This window comes from Protopterus annectens, chromosome 13.part0 (assembly GCF_019279795.1).
Source record: "Protopterus annectens isolate FY-2018-M chromosome 13.part0, PAN1.0, whole genome shotgun sequence".
NCBI classification, from domain to species: domain Eukaryota; kingdom Metazoa; phylum Chordata; order Ceratodontiformes; family Protopteridae; genus Protopterus; species Protopterus annectens.
In genome coordinates, this window is record NC_056747.1 from 223,336,857 (window position 1) to 223,352,889 (window position 16,033).

Below are 16,033 nucleotides of genomic sequence, written 5' to 3' on the forward strand. Positions count from 1 at the left end.
CAGCTGCTTTGGGGGGGAATGTCATAGCCCCTTGCCAGCACAGGCAGGCATGTTTTTGAGTAGTTACAGTTAATACACAGTATGGCACCTCATGTTAAACTTGCTTACATTACACAATGACAATATTCTCAGTGAAAATGTTTGAGAGTTGGGCTTTGTGGCAGAGCTCCTGCAATATCTGAGTCAGAGGTGGATGAAGTGATCACAGGCTACTGCACAATGGCAATATTCTCAGTGCAAATGTTCGTGAATTGGGCCTTGGGGCAGAGGCCCTGCAATATCAGAGTCAAGGGTGGATGAAATGACCACATGCTGTACACTGTGAAGGAAGATGGTGGCTTAATGGAATTGGAGACCAAAGGTACCACAAGAATGGGAAGCGGTGAATACATTTGGAATCAAATCACTAAACAGAAGCACAGAAAGTAACCTTAGTAAAGGAATAGTCCTGTAATTTTCCATATAACTTTCTTGGACATCTGTAAGTAGATTTGGAAAAATTAGTGAAAAATATATACCACTCAGAGGGAATGTACAATAACATTAGAGAACACGTAAGTAGGTGTGTCAAATACAGAAAACATAATGTAGGAAAAGGGCAAAGTATAATTGTTAATGACTTCAGCAACCAGTTAGTTCATTAGATATAGTACAACTTAATTTTACTGGACTATTGTTTACTGCTTCTGTGTGGTTACTGCAATAATTGGGACATACTTATTTCACAACTTCAACTTCACCCTCAAAAGGTCATCACCACAATTGTGATCTATATTCCACCTGGTAATACACCTGCTAGCCTTGAAGACTCCATATCCTGGTGTTCTTTCACATACTCACAAGAAACCCTTATACTGGGGGACTTCAACCTAGATTGGTTCACCTGTATATCAGAACCACAAAGTAATCTAATAAATCTCCATGGCTACCAGCAGCTAGTCCAAATTCCAACTAGATGTGATAAAAAAACTAAAAGGGAATCCATCCTTGACTGGGTCCTAACTAACAGCCCCACCTTGTACCCTCACACAGGCAGTCTCCCAGACACTTTGTGACCACAACATAATATACTTTATAGGTAGTAGAACAAGCATATGCAAAACCACTAACTATATATCTACTAGAAACACAAAAAAAATTATCTCGAGGTCCTCAACACTTTACTCTGTAACTGTGACTGGACCCCCCCCCCCCTAAAAACCATCCCACTTGACCAGGCTGTAGAATATTTCAACAAAACATTTCTACAACACCTAGACACTGTCGCTCCATTGTGCAAAATCAAGGTTAGAACCTCGACAAACCCCTGGCTCAGTAAAGAACCCAAACAAATCCTCAAGTCCAGAGGCACTGCCTGGCTTTACTATAAAAAAAAAAACAAAAAAAAAAAAACAAAGAAACACAAAGACTAACTAAGTACCAAAAACTGCACAACCATGCAAAAAAATGCATTACGCTGGACAACAAAATCCTACTACACAACATTACAAACTAAATACCAACACAACCCCCCAAAATTTTGGAAAAATGTAAACCAGCTATTAAAATCCACCTAAAAGGCTACCCCCAAACCAACCACCCCTGACACTAAAGTTCCCATCGAAACACAATTCAACTCCCACTTTGTGAACTCAATTCTATCCTTAGTATCACAGGACAGTTCCTTCCTCACTATCCCCCACACACAAATAACACTAATACAAGCTTTACCCTCAAAACAGTTTCCACCACTTCAATCAAAAGCATGCTCTCCAAACTAAAAACCTCATCAACAGCAGCGACCTACTCCTTGAGGAGGACTGAATAGAAGTTGGTGAGAGTTGAACTAGCAAAGGAGAGACTTTGTAGCGGGATGGCAGATGCTATAAGTTTTCATAGTAGTTTACACAAGGAATGATTTGACTCTGTAAACCATATCAAGTTTTTGATTATTTTGTTAATACTTTTTGAATATGAAGATCAAATTTAAGGTTTTCAATAGTAACACCAAGTAGTTTGGTATGGGATGTAGTTTCGACAGTGTAGCCATTTGAAACTATAAGGGAGATGTTAGTCTTTGAATTTTGAGAAATGCTGGGGATAAAAAGCATCACTTTATTTATTGTTAGCATTCAGGACTAAATTAGAATTGTTGAGCCAGGTTTCTATTGATGTGAATGACCTCTGGATAATTGATTGCAGATCATTTTCTGTTTTGGTTTTAACAGATGCTGGTGAAGTCATCAGTATATTGGATAAAGATAGAATTTGCTAAATATAGAGGTAAGTTATATTGAAAAGAAGAGGGCCAAGGATGGAACGTTTTGCACTTTTTTGATGGGACAGTTGAATCAAATTTGGATTGAGGAGGAGATGTTGAGCTGTGAGAGCTTGTGGAGAAGTCTATAATGTGAGACTGTATTAAATGCTTTTGACAGGTCAAGGAAGATAATAGACACAAAGATATTAACGTTTCTGGGACCATGCATGGCATTTATGAATGACTGAAGTGCTGTGTCTGCACTGTGAAAGTGGCAAAATCCATGCTGTGATGGAGTAGGAAGTTGCTTGATGTACAAGATACTGAAGAAGCTGGGCATGGACACACTTTCAGGGGATTTTGGAGAAAGGACAGCAACAAATCTTAAGTGTAAGAGCTCAGAACTATGTCCACTTTTGTGTAGGAGTAAAATGTCAGACTACGTCCAGCAGTGTGGAACATATAATTACTATAGGCTGGAATTTCTTATCTCTCTCCATCAGGTTAATACCCTCCCATCCTCCAAAACCATTCAGAAAGGCTTCCTTGCCAAAAGTTACTCTGTTCTTGCTCAACACCAGGATAAACTATATCCCTAAATGCGAACAAATGCCTATTCATACCTTACATCTCCTTACTCTCCCTTCTTCAATCACTTCCAATTTCTTTCCCCTAGCTTTCCTCTCTAAATATACAATAAGCCTGCTTTTCACTCATTTCATATTGTAATTCTGGTTTGCATTATACTAATTTACCTTTAATTTTTCTATAAACTGGCTAAAATTTCTCTTATTAAATCATCGCCATATAATTTGCATCTATTCTTAACCAATGTTTTCACATTATGTCTAATTTGATATAATTATTTAAACTGTATTTGGTTTTGTATTACTTTAAAGGATTGTAAAATTATTGTTCTTAAAATGTTGTGTAATACTTTGGAGGTTTTCTCTCCGGGCCTCCTCTGAAAATGTACTCCTACCCAATCAGACTTCCCCAGTAATCAAATGTAATAAATACATATAATTAATTTATTGATTGCTTTATGATGATAGATACAGAATAATTTATAACATCTGCAGCTATTTTGGGCATTCTGAGGGTATGTTGTCAGGGGCTAATGCTGCAGTTTTCAGTTTGGTAGTATAAGACTGCATTTTGGTTTTGGGCAAAGTAGCACTGGAAGTGTTGAACGAAGGATCATTACTTTTGTGGGAGGAGTTGAGATTGAAGAGAAATTAGTCAAAATTAATGAAATATGTATCAAATGTACAAGCTATATTGTAAGGAAAGTTGCTGAGTTAAGGGTTTGGCTGGGATGGTTTACCAGGTTTCATTATCTGGGATGCTGTCAACCAGAATTTTTTAGAACTGCTGTTAAGATCCTGATGGTTGGTTAAGTAGCAATAGGGATACCTATGTCAGTAATATTATATCCAAACCAAATAAAAACGCCATGTATTATTGTGCCAAACCCTACCTCACTCCCACAATCACATTACCCTTGTCACAGCAACCCTCCTGCCTTGGTTAGTATTATTTTTTTAACAAAAATTTCAAAAAATACTTTCAACATCCCTGAACTAACCTCTCAATCTCTTAGCTCAAGAAATAGGGACAAAGCCAAAAATAAAGTGGGTGGGACAAAAGCCCCCCAAACAGGGGCATGTTTTAAACACTGCTCTAGAAAATTGCAAGAATAAAAGGTTTTGCATTAGCATGCATTTTTCTGAAATGCAGAAAGCCTGAAACTCAAATGTCTGCCATTACGTAATGACTGTACTACATAATGGCAGACATTAGGGACAGCAAACCTGAACAATTTGCTAGAAAAACACAAATTTTTCAAGATACAGACCAAAAATAAAGGGCAAAAATCTGGATATTCTGCACAATTCTGGACAGTTGAGAAGCACGAAGCTAACCTAACATAAAAAGTCTACTTCTAGCATACACTGAAGCTGTCATCATCACTGCTCACAATGTCTGATAGAATATGTCTAATCTAACATTCTAGGATTCATTCAGTTAAATGGACCTTTATTATCATGTCCAAGCTAACATACTCATCCTCATAACCTGCAGAAACTTCCTAACATACTCCTCGCCTAATAAATGCCAATGATACATAGGGACACAATTGGGTTGGATTGCATGTCTAGGGTTATAAAAAAAAAGCCCTGGTGGTCTTTAGCCTAGTATATGACTAAAAATCTATGCTCTCCCTTTAATCTCTGATAATAAAAAGGAAGCTTCAATTAGACTACTGCATTTAGTCTATAATGTAACAAACAAATAATAAAAACTAACAGCTACTTTAACTCCTTTACTGAATTATCACTTCTGACATAGACAAACTTATATATAAAAGTAATCAAACCATATTAACAAGTTCATATTTACAAACATTATACATCACATATCTTGTTATATATCATATAATCTAAGTAACATTACATACATCACTCATTTCTTGCCTTCTCTTAAACCTCATTCCTCCCCCTAAACATTTTTCTGCATGTATTGTTCCCAGCAACTTCTTTTTTTAACATGTAATTTACTCCTGTCCTTTTCTAACCATCCTACTTGTTATTTTATCTCCATTACAATATTCGTTAGTTCAAATCTAACCAGCTATACTTGAAGTAACAGCCATTTTAAGGATGCTTTGTTGGCTGACATATTTCAAAATACAAATCAAATAAAAAAATAGGCAAATGAAATAAAGGTCCAGCAAAGCATAGCACAGATGGAATATGCAAAGTTTTATGTATGCCCCTAAGACCACATATGTGGGTGTATGTGTAGATTGGGAGGAGGCTGCAACATCTGGTTTCTAAAACATTTTTCTTCCGAGTATCATCACTCAAATACCATATGATTATTTGCTCCAGAAACTGAAGCTAGTGAACTCCCTGGTTACCATTTTTATAGTTACCAAAGTTATGTGCCTCTTAATAAAACATGCAGTTTTGGATAAATCTTGTCCTTAGTTATGCACAAACGTGTTTTGAATTATCAGAAGTTAAGAAATTGCTTAAATAAAATTATAGTCGTCTTCGTTACCTCTTGTTTAAGGGTGCTGCAGTTATACTATCACAATTTTAAATAGCATTATATAGACTTTAAAATATTTCTCCAATTGCCATTTTATGTGCGTCTGCACTTTATTCCCGAGAAAAAAATATGGTGGTGGTGATTACGGCTCTAAAACTCTTCGCTACAATATAAGGTACAAAATAATCAGGGTCATTTTAACACATTAATACCACTAACTTGACAAGTTGACCGAATAAAAGAAGGTTAATTAACATGGATTTTCCAAAGTAAAAATAAATCTAATTACTGTCTTTATTTATTATGCGTACCCCGTTTCTCCCCCAAATCGCCAGTTTTTGATAGGATTTGGATGAAGAGAGTAAATGTTTTATGCCAGAATCATGAGCAGTTCAGAGTCTGGTAAACAAAGAAACTGTAAGAAAAAAATCCACATTTCCAGTAACTCTAATTCCTGCAGGACATTCGGGGAAAATATTCGAACAATCTGCCAAACAAAATTACCTTGGTAAAGTACGTTAACAAAGCTTATAGTTTCCCTAAATATACTTATAGCAGTGTCAACATAGCCTCTGTCCAGGTCACCCTCACAACTACCCACTTCCGATGCCAAATACTTTTGTTGACTAAGTGCAACAAACCATACCCAGTAACTACAATAACGTTAACTTGAAAAAGATTTAGTGCAATTGCACTGAACATCAACACAAACAATATTCGAGGTTCCCAGAATCCCTAGCGACCACACCCCAACTGGATATGCTTTCGATCCCGAGCCTCTCAACCAAACCCCTCCCGTGAAGTCCCACCCCATCATAATATCCCATTACGTTTCCTGCACGCCAACAGCTTGACGGGAATAATATAAGTCACATGCATAGTTTGATTGGTTAATGTACATGTCTGTTGTCGACCGTCTCTAAGCAGCAGGTTCAGCTTTCCTCCTCCCGCTCCTGTCTCACCGCCTCCTCCACTGTACCGGGACTAAAGGGGGATACACGGGTCATTGACTTGAATGTATAAACATTTATGTGGAACAGGGTTTGCACCGAAGGAATATACGACAGGAGGGGTTGGAACGGAAATGATGTGGTAGCACTGAGTAGCCAGCAGACCGGTAGCCCTTGGAGCTTTATTTCTGTGGCTGTTGCCGTGGTTCGGTTCGGTTTATTTGGCCTAAAGCTGATCCACTGTTCGTATTGTAGATGCGTGGCGTCAGTTGTGGTGTGTGAGTGGCGCAGGCAGCCCACCTGTGATTGTGCGAGGCAGGATCAGTTCGGTCCGGTTGGGCCCGGCGGCAGGCGGATTGTAAAGCAGCACAGGAATGACTCTGGATTCTATGATGGCGTGTTGCCTTAGTGAGGAGGCAAAGGAATCAAAGCGGATCAATGCTGAGATAGAGAAACAACTTAAACGGGACAAGCGGGATGCTAGAAGAGAACTGAAACTTCTCTTATTGGGTAAGGACATCCGGGTGGCCGCCATCGGCTGTATCTGAGCATCTGTGTTTGCACCGTGAACAAGTTATTAAAGTGGCTGAGAGGTGTTCTGGAGGTGTGTCATTTTGGTAGTAACCTTGGAAGGGGTTGCGGATGTCGTGCAAGAGTGCGGGTATATGGGAGTGTCATTGTGGGAAAAAAGGATGTCACGCATATCATGAAGAGGGTAATTGATTGTGTTGTGACAGTAGGAAATGTGGATTGTATTCGATGGAAAGTAAAGCTAGTGTTCAAGTGCATTTGTTGAATGTTTGGTGGCTTTTTTGTTCCTTCGTTAAAGTTTTATGGAAGTTTGTTATATTATCGGTATTGTGTTTGTGCTCTTTAAATCAGTTTGTAAGATCTGCATGTTAATAAATACACTGTTATGCAGTGCATGGATTACGGTGGCACTGTCCGTATCTCTGTCTGCAGTTTATCCTTTTTTCTGGCTTTCGCTTTATCGGGTATAATTACTGACTTTTTTTTTTTTTAAAGTGAAGTATGTCGGTGTAGTAATTATACAATTCTGAGTTGCAGACTCGCAGGCCTTTCTTTTAGTGTAGAGTTGCCAGATCCCTTGTATTAGTGTGGCCTTGGGCAAATCACATGACTTGAATTTCTAGTTTGTCCCTGGAAAAGTTCGTTCTTTCTAGAGCATTTCAGAGTTCATTTATGCATGTCCACGTGGGTGCTTAACGGATTAGTAATGAGTACTTTGGACACCCCCACTTGCGGTCTCTTGGTTGTGGTTCTGTATGTTTGCTTTTGGATGCAATCTAGTTTTATTTATTAAGCTTTGCAGATGCTGAAAATAGTTTAATGCTAATTCCAGAGGTGAAGGGGCTTTGCTGGTAAAGTGTGCTGCTTGATGTTTTTTAAACAAAAAGAATGTGTTCTGTGCTGTGCTGTCTTTTAGCAGAATTATGCAACAAAACTTGTATAATAGGCGTGTGTGTTTCCTTTGTTGATGCACATAGTGCAGAGTGATAAGAACTTAAATGCATATAATAGGGAGATTTATATTTGTTGACATTTATGTATTATTGTGTGGGAAAACTTGACTGGAGTTTGTAGATATTGATCAGAATTATTGCTGTATTTCAGGATGTGTGGTTTTAGTGTTGAGCCATATCTCATTGGTTTAAGTTTGAAAGCTTGTGGATAGAGCAAAAGCTTTCAGATTTCCATTGTATTGTTGTGCATCTTCCTGTCTTTGTAGTTATGCCTAATAATTTTTAGTTTTCAATGATTTTGTCACCTCTGGCTGAGGTAAGGTGTAGTTCCACCTTGATTCACTAATAAGTCTACTGTAAACCACATCACATACCTGTTTTCAAATTAATTTTTCAACATTTTGTTTTGGTACAACTTTTTTATGTTATTTCATATTACTTACTCTTATTTTTAATCATTGGCACTTAGACACCAAACCGGTAGTTAAAGGGCCATAGCCATGTGTTTATTTGCCTAAGTGCCAGTTATTTCAGGAAATGTAGTAAAGGCAAGATTTTTCAGGGATACCTTGTTCAAGATCATTCCCATTCTATCTTTCTTTTTGTTTTTTAAGGGTCATAGAACTAACAGCAGTGTCATGTCAGACCTTTTAATCATTAATACAAGTCCCATGACATAGCTTAAGACTTATTTTCACTTTGTGTTTTTCATCCACTTTACAATGTGGACCCAAAACTCTGCAGGAGGTTCAGCTGACTTGAGTTCCATGCCTGCCATACCAGACTCTCTAATGCCTGTATGTATTGGAGAAAACAGAAATTTGAGAGAGAAAAAAATGTTTTGTTACAACCTTAATCCAAGTCGCAGTTGTGGGCCACTGGGTAATTCTCTCTTCCAGTAAAAATGTGGAACAAGCCATAAGGTGGAGAGAAAAAAAAAAACAAAGCAACAGCAAAAAAGGAAAGTAGTCTCTCCACACCGTCAAGCCAAATAAAATTTATTAAACACGACAAAGCTTTCGGATATCAAAAAGCCAGACCCTAATTTTCTGTTAAAGATGATTCCAATACTGACATTGAGTTCTAGTAATGGACAAACCCGTTGGATATCTCATGACATACAGTAGAATGAGCAGAGCAATTGAGAATGTTATAAGAAAAAGTTGGTTTGTCCTGAAATCTATACACAGTCATGAAGAATGGCTCTCAGACCAACCTATGTTTACTTACCGTAATTGTAATAATTTGAAACCACTTTTATGTTACAAAGATTTTTCTCAGAATAATACACAAGGAATTGAGTTTAAGAAAAAAGGCACTTTTCCATGTTGCAATTGTTCATGCTGTATGAGTATTAATCGGTGCCCAGAATTTATACATCCTATGACTGGCGGGAGATTCACTTTTCACTACACATCGACGTGTAATACCTCTGGTATTGTATATCTCGCTACATGTAAGAAATGTTCAGGATTTTATGTGGGCAAATCAGTCAGGCGACTGAGGAATAGAATTATTGAGCATAGGTCGGAGATTCGTAGGAATATGCCTACTAACTCACTGGCTTGCCACATTTCTGTAATGGGTGCTGCTCATGAATTTGTCTGCAGGGTCATATCTATTATATACCCAGGTATTAGACGTGGAGACCATGTTAATAATGTGGATATGAAAGAATATGAATGGATAATGAGACTTGAAGCAGATAAAAGACCCGGGCTTAAATAAACAAGTTACACTAAAACCTATTTTAAAAAAATAAACAAAGGAAAATTAGAAAAAATGAGCGGAATATATGTATATACTCCTTACCCCTCTTATCATTGTTTCTGTATCTTTAAGAACTGTGTGTTCACTTTAATCAATTAATGGCTGTGTCATGTGCTATTAGTGTAAATGTTGGTTTTAACTTTTATTTTGTGTAAGACAATGAGGAAGGATGTTTTTTGATATCCGAAAGCTTTGTAATTTTTAATAGATTTTATTTGGCATGACTGTGTGGAGAGACTACTTTCCTTTTTGCTAATTCTCTCTTCCACCGAGACTGCATATTCCCAGCTTCTGGCCTACCTGAATCAGTTCGCTATGTCCACTTGCTTTAACAGGGTTCATATCTCCCAGTCTCTTATCTTGAGATATCTGGACACAACCTTAAATAATGGGGAGTCAAAAGCCCAAAAGTAGAGATGTTTTGAATATTGCTGTTATAAGCTTAAAAGGTTGATTAGAGTGACTGTAAGTATATAAAATCTGAAACTCGTGGTGTTTTGTGATTTCAGTCCTTAGCGATTTACCCCCCCCAAAAAATTTTTTTATGAGTAACAGATTAAAAATATGAGGTGCAAGTCTGGATCTTTGAGAGGTATGATGTGTTTGTTTTGGAGGGGAGGTTGTGTGCATTTTCTTGTGATTAGTAGGCCTGGCTATCACCGGACTTCACCTTTTAATATAACCTTTTGCACTGCATTTCTCTATTTACTTTAGAGCCACAATATTTCTGCTTTTTCCACCTTCCTTTTGTGATCCTAGAGTCCCTGTTTGTCTTTTCCTTTTGTCTGTCCCTGCTCTGTTGAATTACCATTCCATAAAGTAAGAGTAGCTGTAAAGTGCATGCCAGCCTGCTTTCTCTGGAATCAGATGTGTTGTCTATAAGTTTCTGTACCTCTTTGAAGCCATCAGTTCTGTTGGCCAGCTGGCAGAGACCCTGTAACCCCTTGTCCTCACTTGGCTTAAGTTTCCCTTGCTAATCTTGCTTTCTGCCACAAGATCACTTTCACTGCTTTTAATTAGCACATCTCTCTTATTCCTTTGTCTTCACCAAACCTGCATTAAGATTTACCGCAGCCACCATTGTATCTCCCTTAAAGAACTAAACTGGCTAGAACTCCCACAACTCCATCTGAATCAACTCTCCTTCGCTTATAAACTTGTTAACCATCCCCTCACTTCAAACTCTTCTCCAGCCCTACTACTCTTCTAGACACCTACGCTTGAGCAACAAAAATCTACTCCATGTTAACAAAGCCAAAGACTCAGCAGGAGAAGCTCTATTTTCTTGTGCCATGTCCAGACTTTGGAACAACCTTCCCCCCTCCATCACTACTCTACCTTCCTGCAGTCATTTCAAGACTGCAATTAAATCGCACCTAAATATGCTCTGGGTCTGTCCTTGCTCAAATCCTGACTAAAACCCCCCACCTTCATCCTTCCTCCACTCCTACTCTCATCCCGACTTTCTGTAAATTAACTGCCACTAATTGCTAACCTTAGTCTGATAATGTTAGTCCACTCTGTCTAAGTTAGATAACTTAGTCTGTTTTTAACTATGCAACCTTAGTTGCTTTATTCTTTACTATTTTATTATTGGATAGTTGATGGTCTACTTTTTACTATGCAACCATAGTTGCTTTATTGTTTACAATTGTCTGTTGTTGCAAAAAAAAAATACCAACTGTTATGCTTGCTGAATGTCATTATCGCTATTCTGTACTACAGTCACTCATGTACAATCTGTGGAGCTTTTCTCCCTGGGCATCTGCTGAAGAAGGTCCTGTGTCCAGTCGGAATTTTCCAGTAAACAAATGTAAATAAGATCTGCATAGAATGCCTGGGTGCCTTTATCTGAAAGTTTCTTGATACAGTTAATGCTCACTTTTGGGTATATGTACGCCCACCCCATTTCTGTCGCTAACTTGACTGTACAGTTATTTACTCAACTCATGTTTTCCACTGCTCAAGTGATTGTTGCATACCACAGTTTTAGTTAGTGGGCTAAATATATGGTGTGATGTGTATGTATGTATATGTGTATGTAATATATATATATATATATATATATATATATATATATATATATATATAATGTATGTGTGTGTATGTATGTGTGTGTGTATATATATATATATATATATATATATATATATATATATATATATATATATATATATATATGTATATATGTATATATGTATGTGTGTGTGTAATGGAGATATTGATATAGATATCAGTATATAATGTCTGAGATGCTACCCTTTGGCTGTGCCATTAAATAGAGGCCCCACCTGCCTGATTTGTGGTAACTTGTGCATGTAACCATCCTGTGGTGTTCGTGGAGAAAGATTAAATTTTACTTGAAATTCAACAAAAAAAATACTTGCGCAGTTATGTACACCATTTTGGAAAAGGGCAAAAACAGTACACTATAGCTTTTCAGAATTGCAAATAGTTGTTTTCAGTACCTTTTCTGGCAGTAAGAGTACAACTGATAGTCCATGGCTACAGGTCTTGACCAGGCCTTAATTTCAGCTGTGCAGCCATGTAACTTCAGGTGCAACTCCATGTCTTACCCTGACTGGGTTAGTATTTCCACACCCCCGGGGTTTTCCACTTTGCTGCTTCTTGGCTGAGAAATGGTTTTCCTCATTTCAACCTTCCAGGCTATTTCCTTTTATACAGACATATTTGGCAGTCAGTACTTTAGGTTAATGCTAACTGTTTAACAGTTGATCATTTCTGAGATTTTCCCATGCCGCACAAAGTAACAACATTTTAAAGCCATACTGCCTAGTTTTCAGACACAGATTTCACAGTTTAAGCCCCCCAACAAAAAAGGGGGAGGTGTTTTAAAGACTATCAGTGCTTCATTTGGGTGGCAGGGCTGTGGAGTTTTGTGCATTGAAAGAGCTGGAAGACCTGTGCCCACTGGTACAGTTTCATATTGTAGTAAGTTTACATAATTATTACAGTGAGGAATGTTCATTCAGCAACATGTCAAATTGCCGACCCCTAAGGCCCACGTCATTGCTATTTATTCTCAGTGGCTGACTATATTTTCTTTCTGTATTACTCAGCTTCCTGCTGATAATAGTGTACAGGGTGCTGATCGCCTTGAATGTCTTCAGAGAGAGAACTCCACCTTTATCTCTGTGTTTGTAGATATGGAGAGCTATTTCATTCAAATGCTTTGTCTGCCTTAAGATAATTGCATCTTGACTGGAACTTCTCTTGTGAGATGTTTCATAGGGCAAGTAGTGGTTGCAAAATTAGGCCCAAACTTTCTGTAGTAGACATCTAATTAAAGAAAAGCATTTTATCTGCCTTAATGGAGGATACAAACCATATTTTATGGTCTCTCTCTCTCTCTCTCCCCCCATTTGTGGTCTTCCCACTCTTCTTTCTACAAGGTTCCCACCATACCTGGCAGGCTTGACTAACTGCCAAGATGCTTAAGCCAATCTTATTGTTTTTTAACATTGTCTCCACTTTAGACTCCTAGTTGTGCGAATGAATGATCACTTCAATAAGGTATGCCCCAGCATGAAGTAGATTAGCAGAAGTTACAAAGGATGTTTTTTCTTTAATAGAGCGGGTAAGTGGTGTCTGCCAGTATCCCTTTTAGTACTTACAGGTTTTCTGAATATGTTGTTCCTAAATTTTGTCTTTTCGGAATGATTATCAGTAAATTTTGTTATGGTGCAGAGTTGCCAGCCCGACGCCAACCTTCAGGGAAGGCATGCCCATTCACGCATGTCTTTCGGAGGCCACTCTACTGCGGGGAGGACATGCAGATTCCACACGGTTCTTTTATAAGCTCGTTAATTTTAGGCAAGGGATAGTTATCAAACTTTAAAATGCTGTTCAGTTTCCTAATGTGACCGAATTTGGTACTTCATCCAGTGGAAAAACAAAATGCTATTTGGTTGCTCCATTTAAGTTTGTATGGTTTGTTACACCCAGCTTTGAGTATCTTTTGCACTACTTTGATTTTAAGAGATTTTCTCTTACTTGGTTTTATATTTTTCACAAGAATTCCACGAGTTGTACGTCAGGTAGAGACTCTCTGTTGTCACTGTTGTGCAAATGTACTGAAACCTAGGAAATAGATACAAAGTGACATTATTTGTTGCCCCCCCCCCCTTTTCACAGCTTTTTAAACCTTGCAGCTTCTGTCTCATCCCTTATAAGCAGTCATTTTATGCAAAGTTTGCCTATGTTGCTGTCTTTGATTTCCATCCAGATCTTTGGTTGTTCTAGTTTTAGTTTTGTCTCCCTTTATCCCTGTCTGAGTGAATGCCACCCTTTCACTTTCTCCCCAGTGTTGTTTCCCCTCCCACTGTAAAGTGTGTCATAACATCATTAGTTTATTTGATGCTTGGCTTAAAAGGGTACACATTTTCTTTCTGTGCTTTGAAATGGCTGGAAGAACCGTGCCCACTGGCACAACTTCACCAAGGCGTAGATGGGTTCTGGGCTCTCTCTCATCTACATCCTATCTAGTATTTAGTACTGTTTCTTTGCTGTGAGAGTCTTAATTGAGGTACCCATTTTTTTCTGTCTGTTTTTGGAGCTAGCTTTTAGTGTAAGTCTCTCTGCAGACTTTTCTTTCTTAGTGAACACAAACCTGGAAGTAAAAAAACTATCTGTTACAGATTTAAGTTTCTGTTGCTCCGTCATTGTGCTGTAAGTCTGGCAGTAGACATGGTCTTTGCTGTCAAACCACAACAAAATTGTAGCCCATTCTGTAGCTTTTAAACCATCTCCTTTCTCCTGGTTTGGAGCACCTCATTCTTTTACTGAATGTGTGCATCAAGCTGAACTCTACCGCTTTCTTGTTTGTGTATTAGCCTGTCACTCTGTCATGCTGCGTCTAGGTTGTACGGATGTAGTTATTTTTCTCCTGATTTTTTTTTTTTGAGTGAAATCCTTTCTAATATTACATCATGAGTCAGGTTAGGATTTACCACAGCAGGGTGCTTCATTTTGCCAGAATTGTTTCAGAGGCAAATGGACAGTGTACTAGAAGCTTCTAAATGAGGAAACCCCCCATAGAAGCTGTACTACCCCAGACAGTCCACATTGAAAGAGCCCACCCTGGAAGTAAGGACAACACTAAGAAAAATGAAATCAAGGAAAGCAGTGGACGCTGATGTCATGGCAGATGTGATCAAGATGTTGGTTGAGATAGGGGTGAATTGGTTGCTCAGGATACTTATAACGGTATGAAGTGAGAGAGAGGTGTATCCCAGATAACTGAAGAATGAGCATACTAGTGCCAGTGTACAAAAACAAAGGGGAACATTAACTGGGAGCAGTATAAAGGTATCAATCTGTCACACTGCAATGAAGTTCTGGAGAGTGTGATAAACTTAGTACACAGAGGAGTAGTAGAAAGTAAGGTGGGAGTTGAGCAGTTCAGACTCTGATCAGCCTGCAACATAGCTGGCCTGATGTTTGCAGTGAGTCAGATAATTGAGAAGTTAGAGATGAGTCCATCTGGGCTTTCCTAGACTTGGGGGGAAAAGCATATGAGAAGGTCCCAAGAAAGATCTTATTTGGGCATTCCAGTGATAGTCTGAGAAATATTGGTAGAATGAGTGTAGGCTATGTAAAGGATCCAGTGGTACAAGTACAGATAAAATTCTGTGGGTCTGAACACTGTTTCCTAGTGGGTGTGCATTAGGGTGTAGCTTTGAGCCCACTGTTCATATTGGTGATGAATTACATAAGCAAACGGGTTGATATGAATTACATAAGCAAACGGGTTGAACTGGACAGATGGACAAAGTTGTTGTATGCGGATAATGTGGGGTTACAGACAAACTCTCCAAACAAGAACTTCAGAAGGTCTGGGAAAGGAATGTGAAAATGAAGGCATGTGGGATGAAATTGATTACAGATAAAACTATTGTAACAGCAACAAATGTTGGAAATCAGAAGAAGCTCAAAATTGAGATAGAAAGGAAAAGGGAATGGATTAATGGCTTTAAGTACTAGGGAGGAGGGGTGGTTTACGGGAAGGAAAGTCTGAATGAGGTCAAAGCTAGAGTCTGGGTGGGGGGGTACAGCCAACTGGCACAGTGTGTCTGTTAGTATGTGATAGAAGGATGGCAATGAAATGAAAAAGTAAGGTGTACAAAACAGTGCTGTGAGCAGTGTTGTATGGTACATATGCTTGGGCAGTGAAGGCAGAGCAGTTGAGAAGCTAGAAGTGATGGAGGTCAACTGCGTGAGATGGATGGTAGGATGCACATTGTGGGACAGATAAAGAAATGACATCAGAGCAGAAGCCCAAGTAACTCCAATTGCAGAGAAAGTCAAAAGACAGGTTATTGTGGTTTGGGCACATATGGTGACCGTTAGACAGTCTGGTGAAGGGGGTTTGGGAGCAGTTGGGAAGAAACATGAAAGAAGAGTGTTCAGTGTCTGTCTCTTTCATACAGTCTAGAGTATGACTGCCAAAGAAGGTAGGATAGTGGCATTGAATTGACAGTGTGACAGTTGATGCACCATCTTGACCTCATGTA

At 38.5% G+C, this 16,033-nt stretch overlaps 1 protein-coding gene across 1 annotated transcript in view; it reads left to right on the top strand.

Annotated features, from left to right (window-relative positions):
- Positions 1 to 6,183: 6,183 nt before the first annotated feature.
- Positions 6,184 to 16,033, top strand: part of LOC122787178 (guanine nucleotide-binding protein subunit alpha-11) — a 490,815-nt gene continuing 480,965 nt past the window's right edge. The window contains exon 1 of the mRNA XM_044053758.1: positions 6,184 to 6,756. Coding sequence (XP_043909693.1) covers positions 6,621 to 6,756 — 136 coding nt within the window. The 5' untranslated portion in view covers positions 6,184 to 6,620. The remainder of the gene's footprint in view (positions 6,757 to 16,033) is intronic.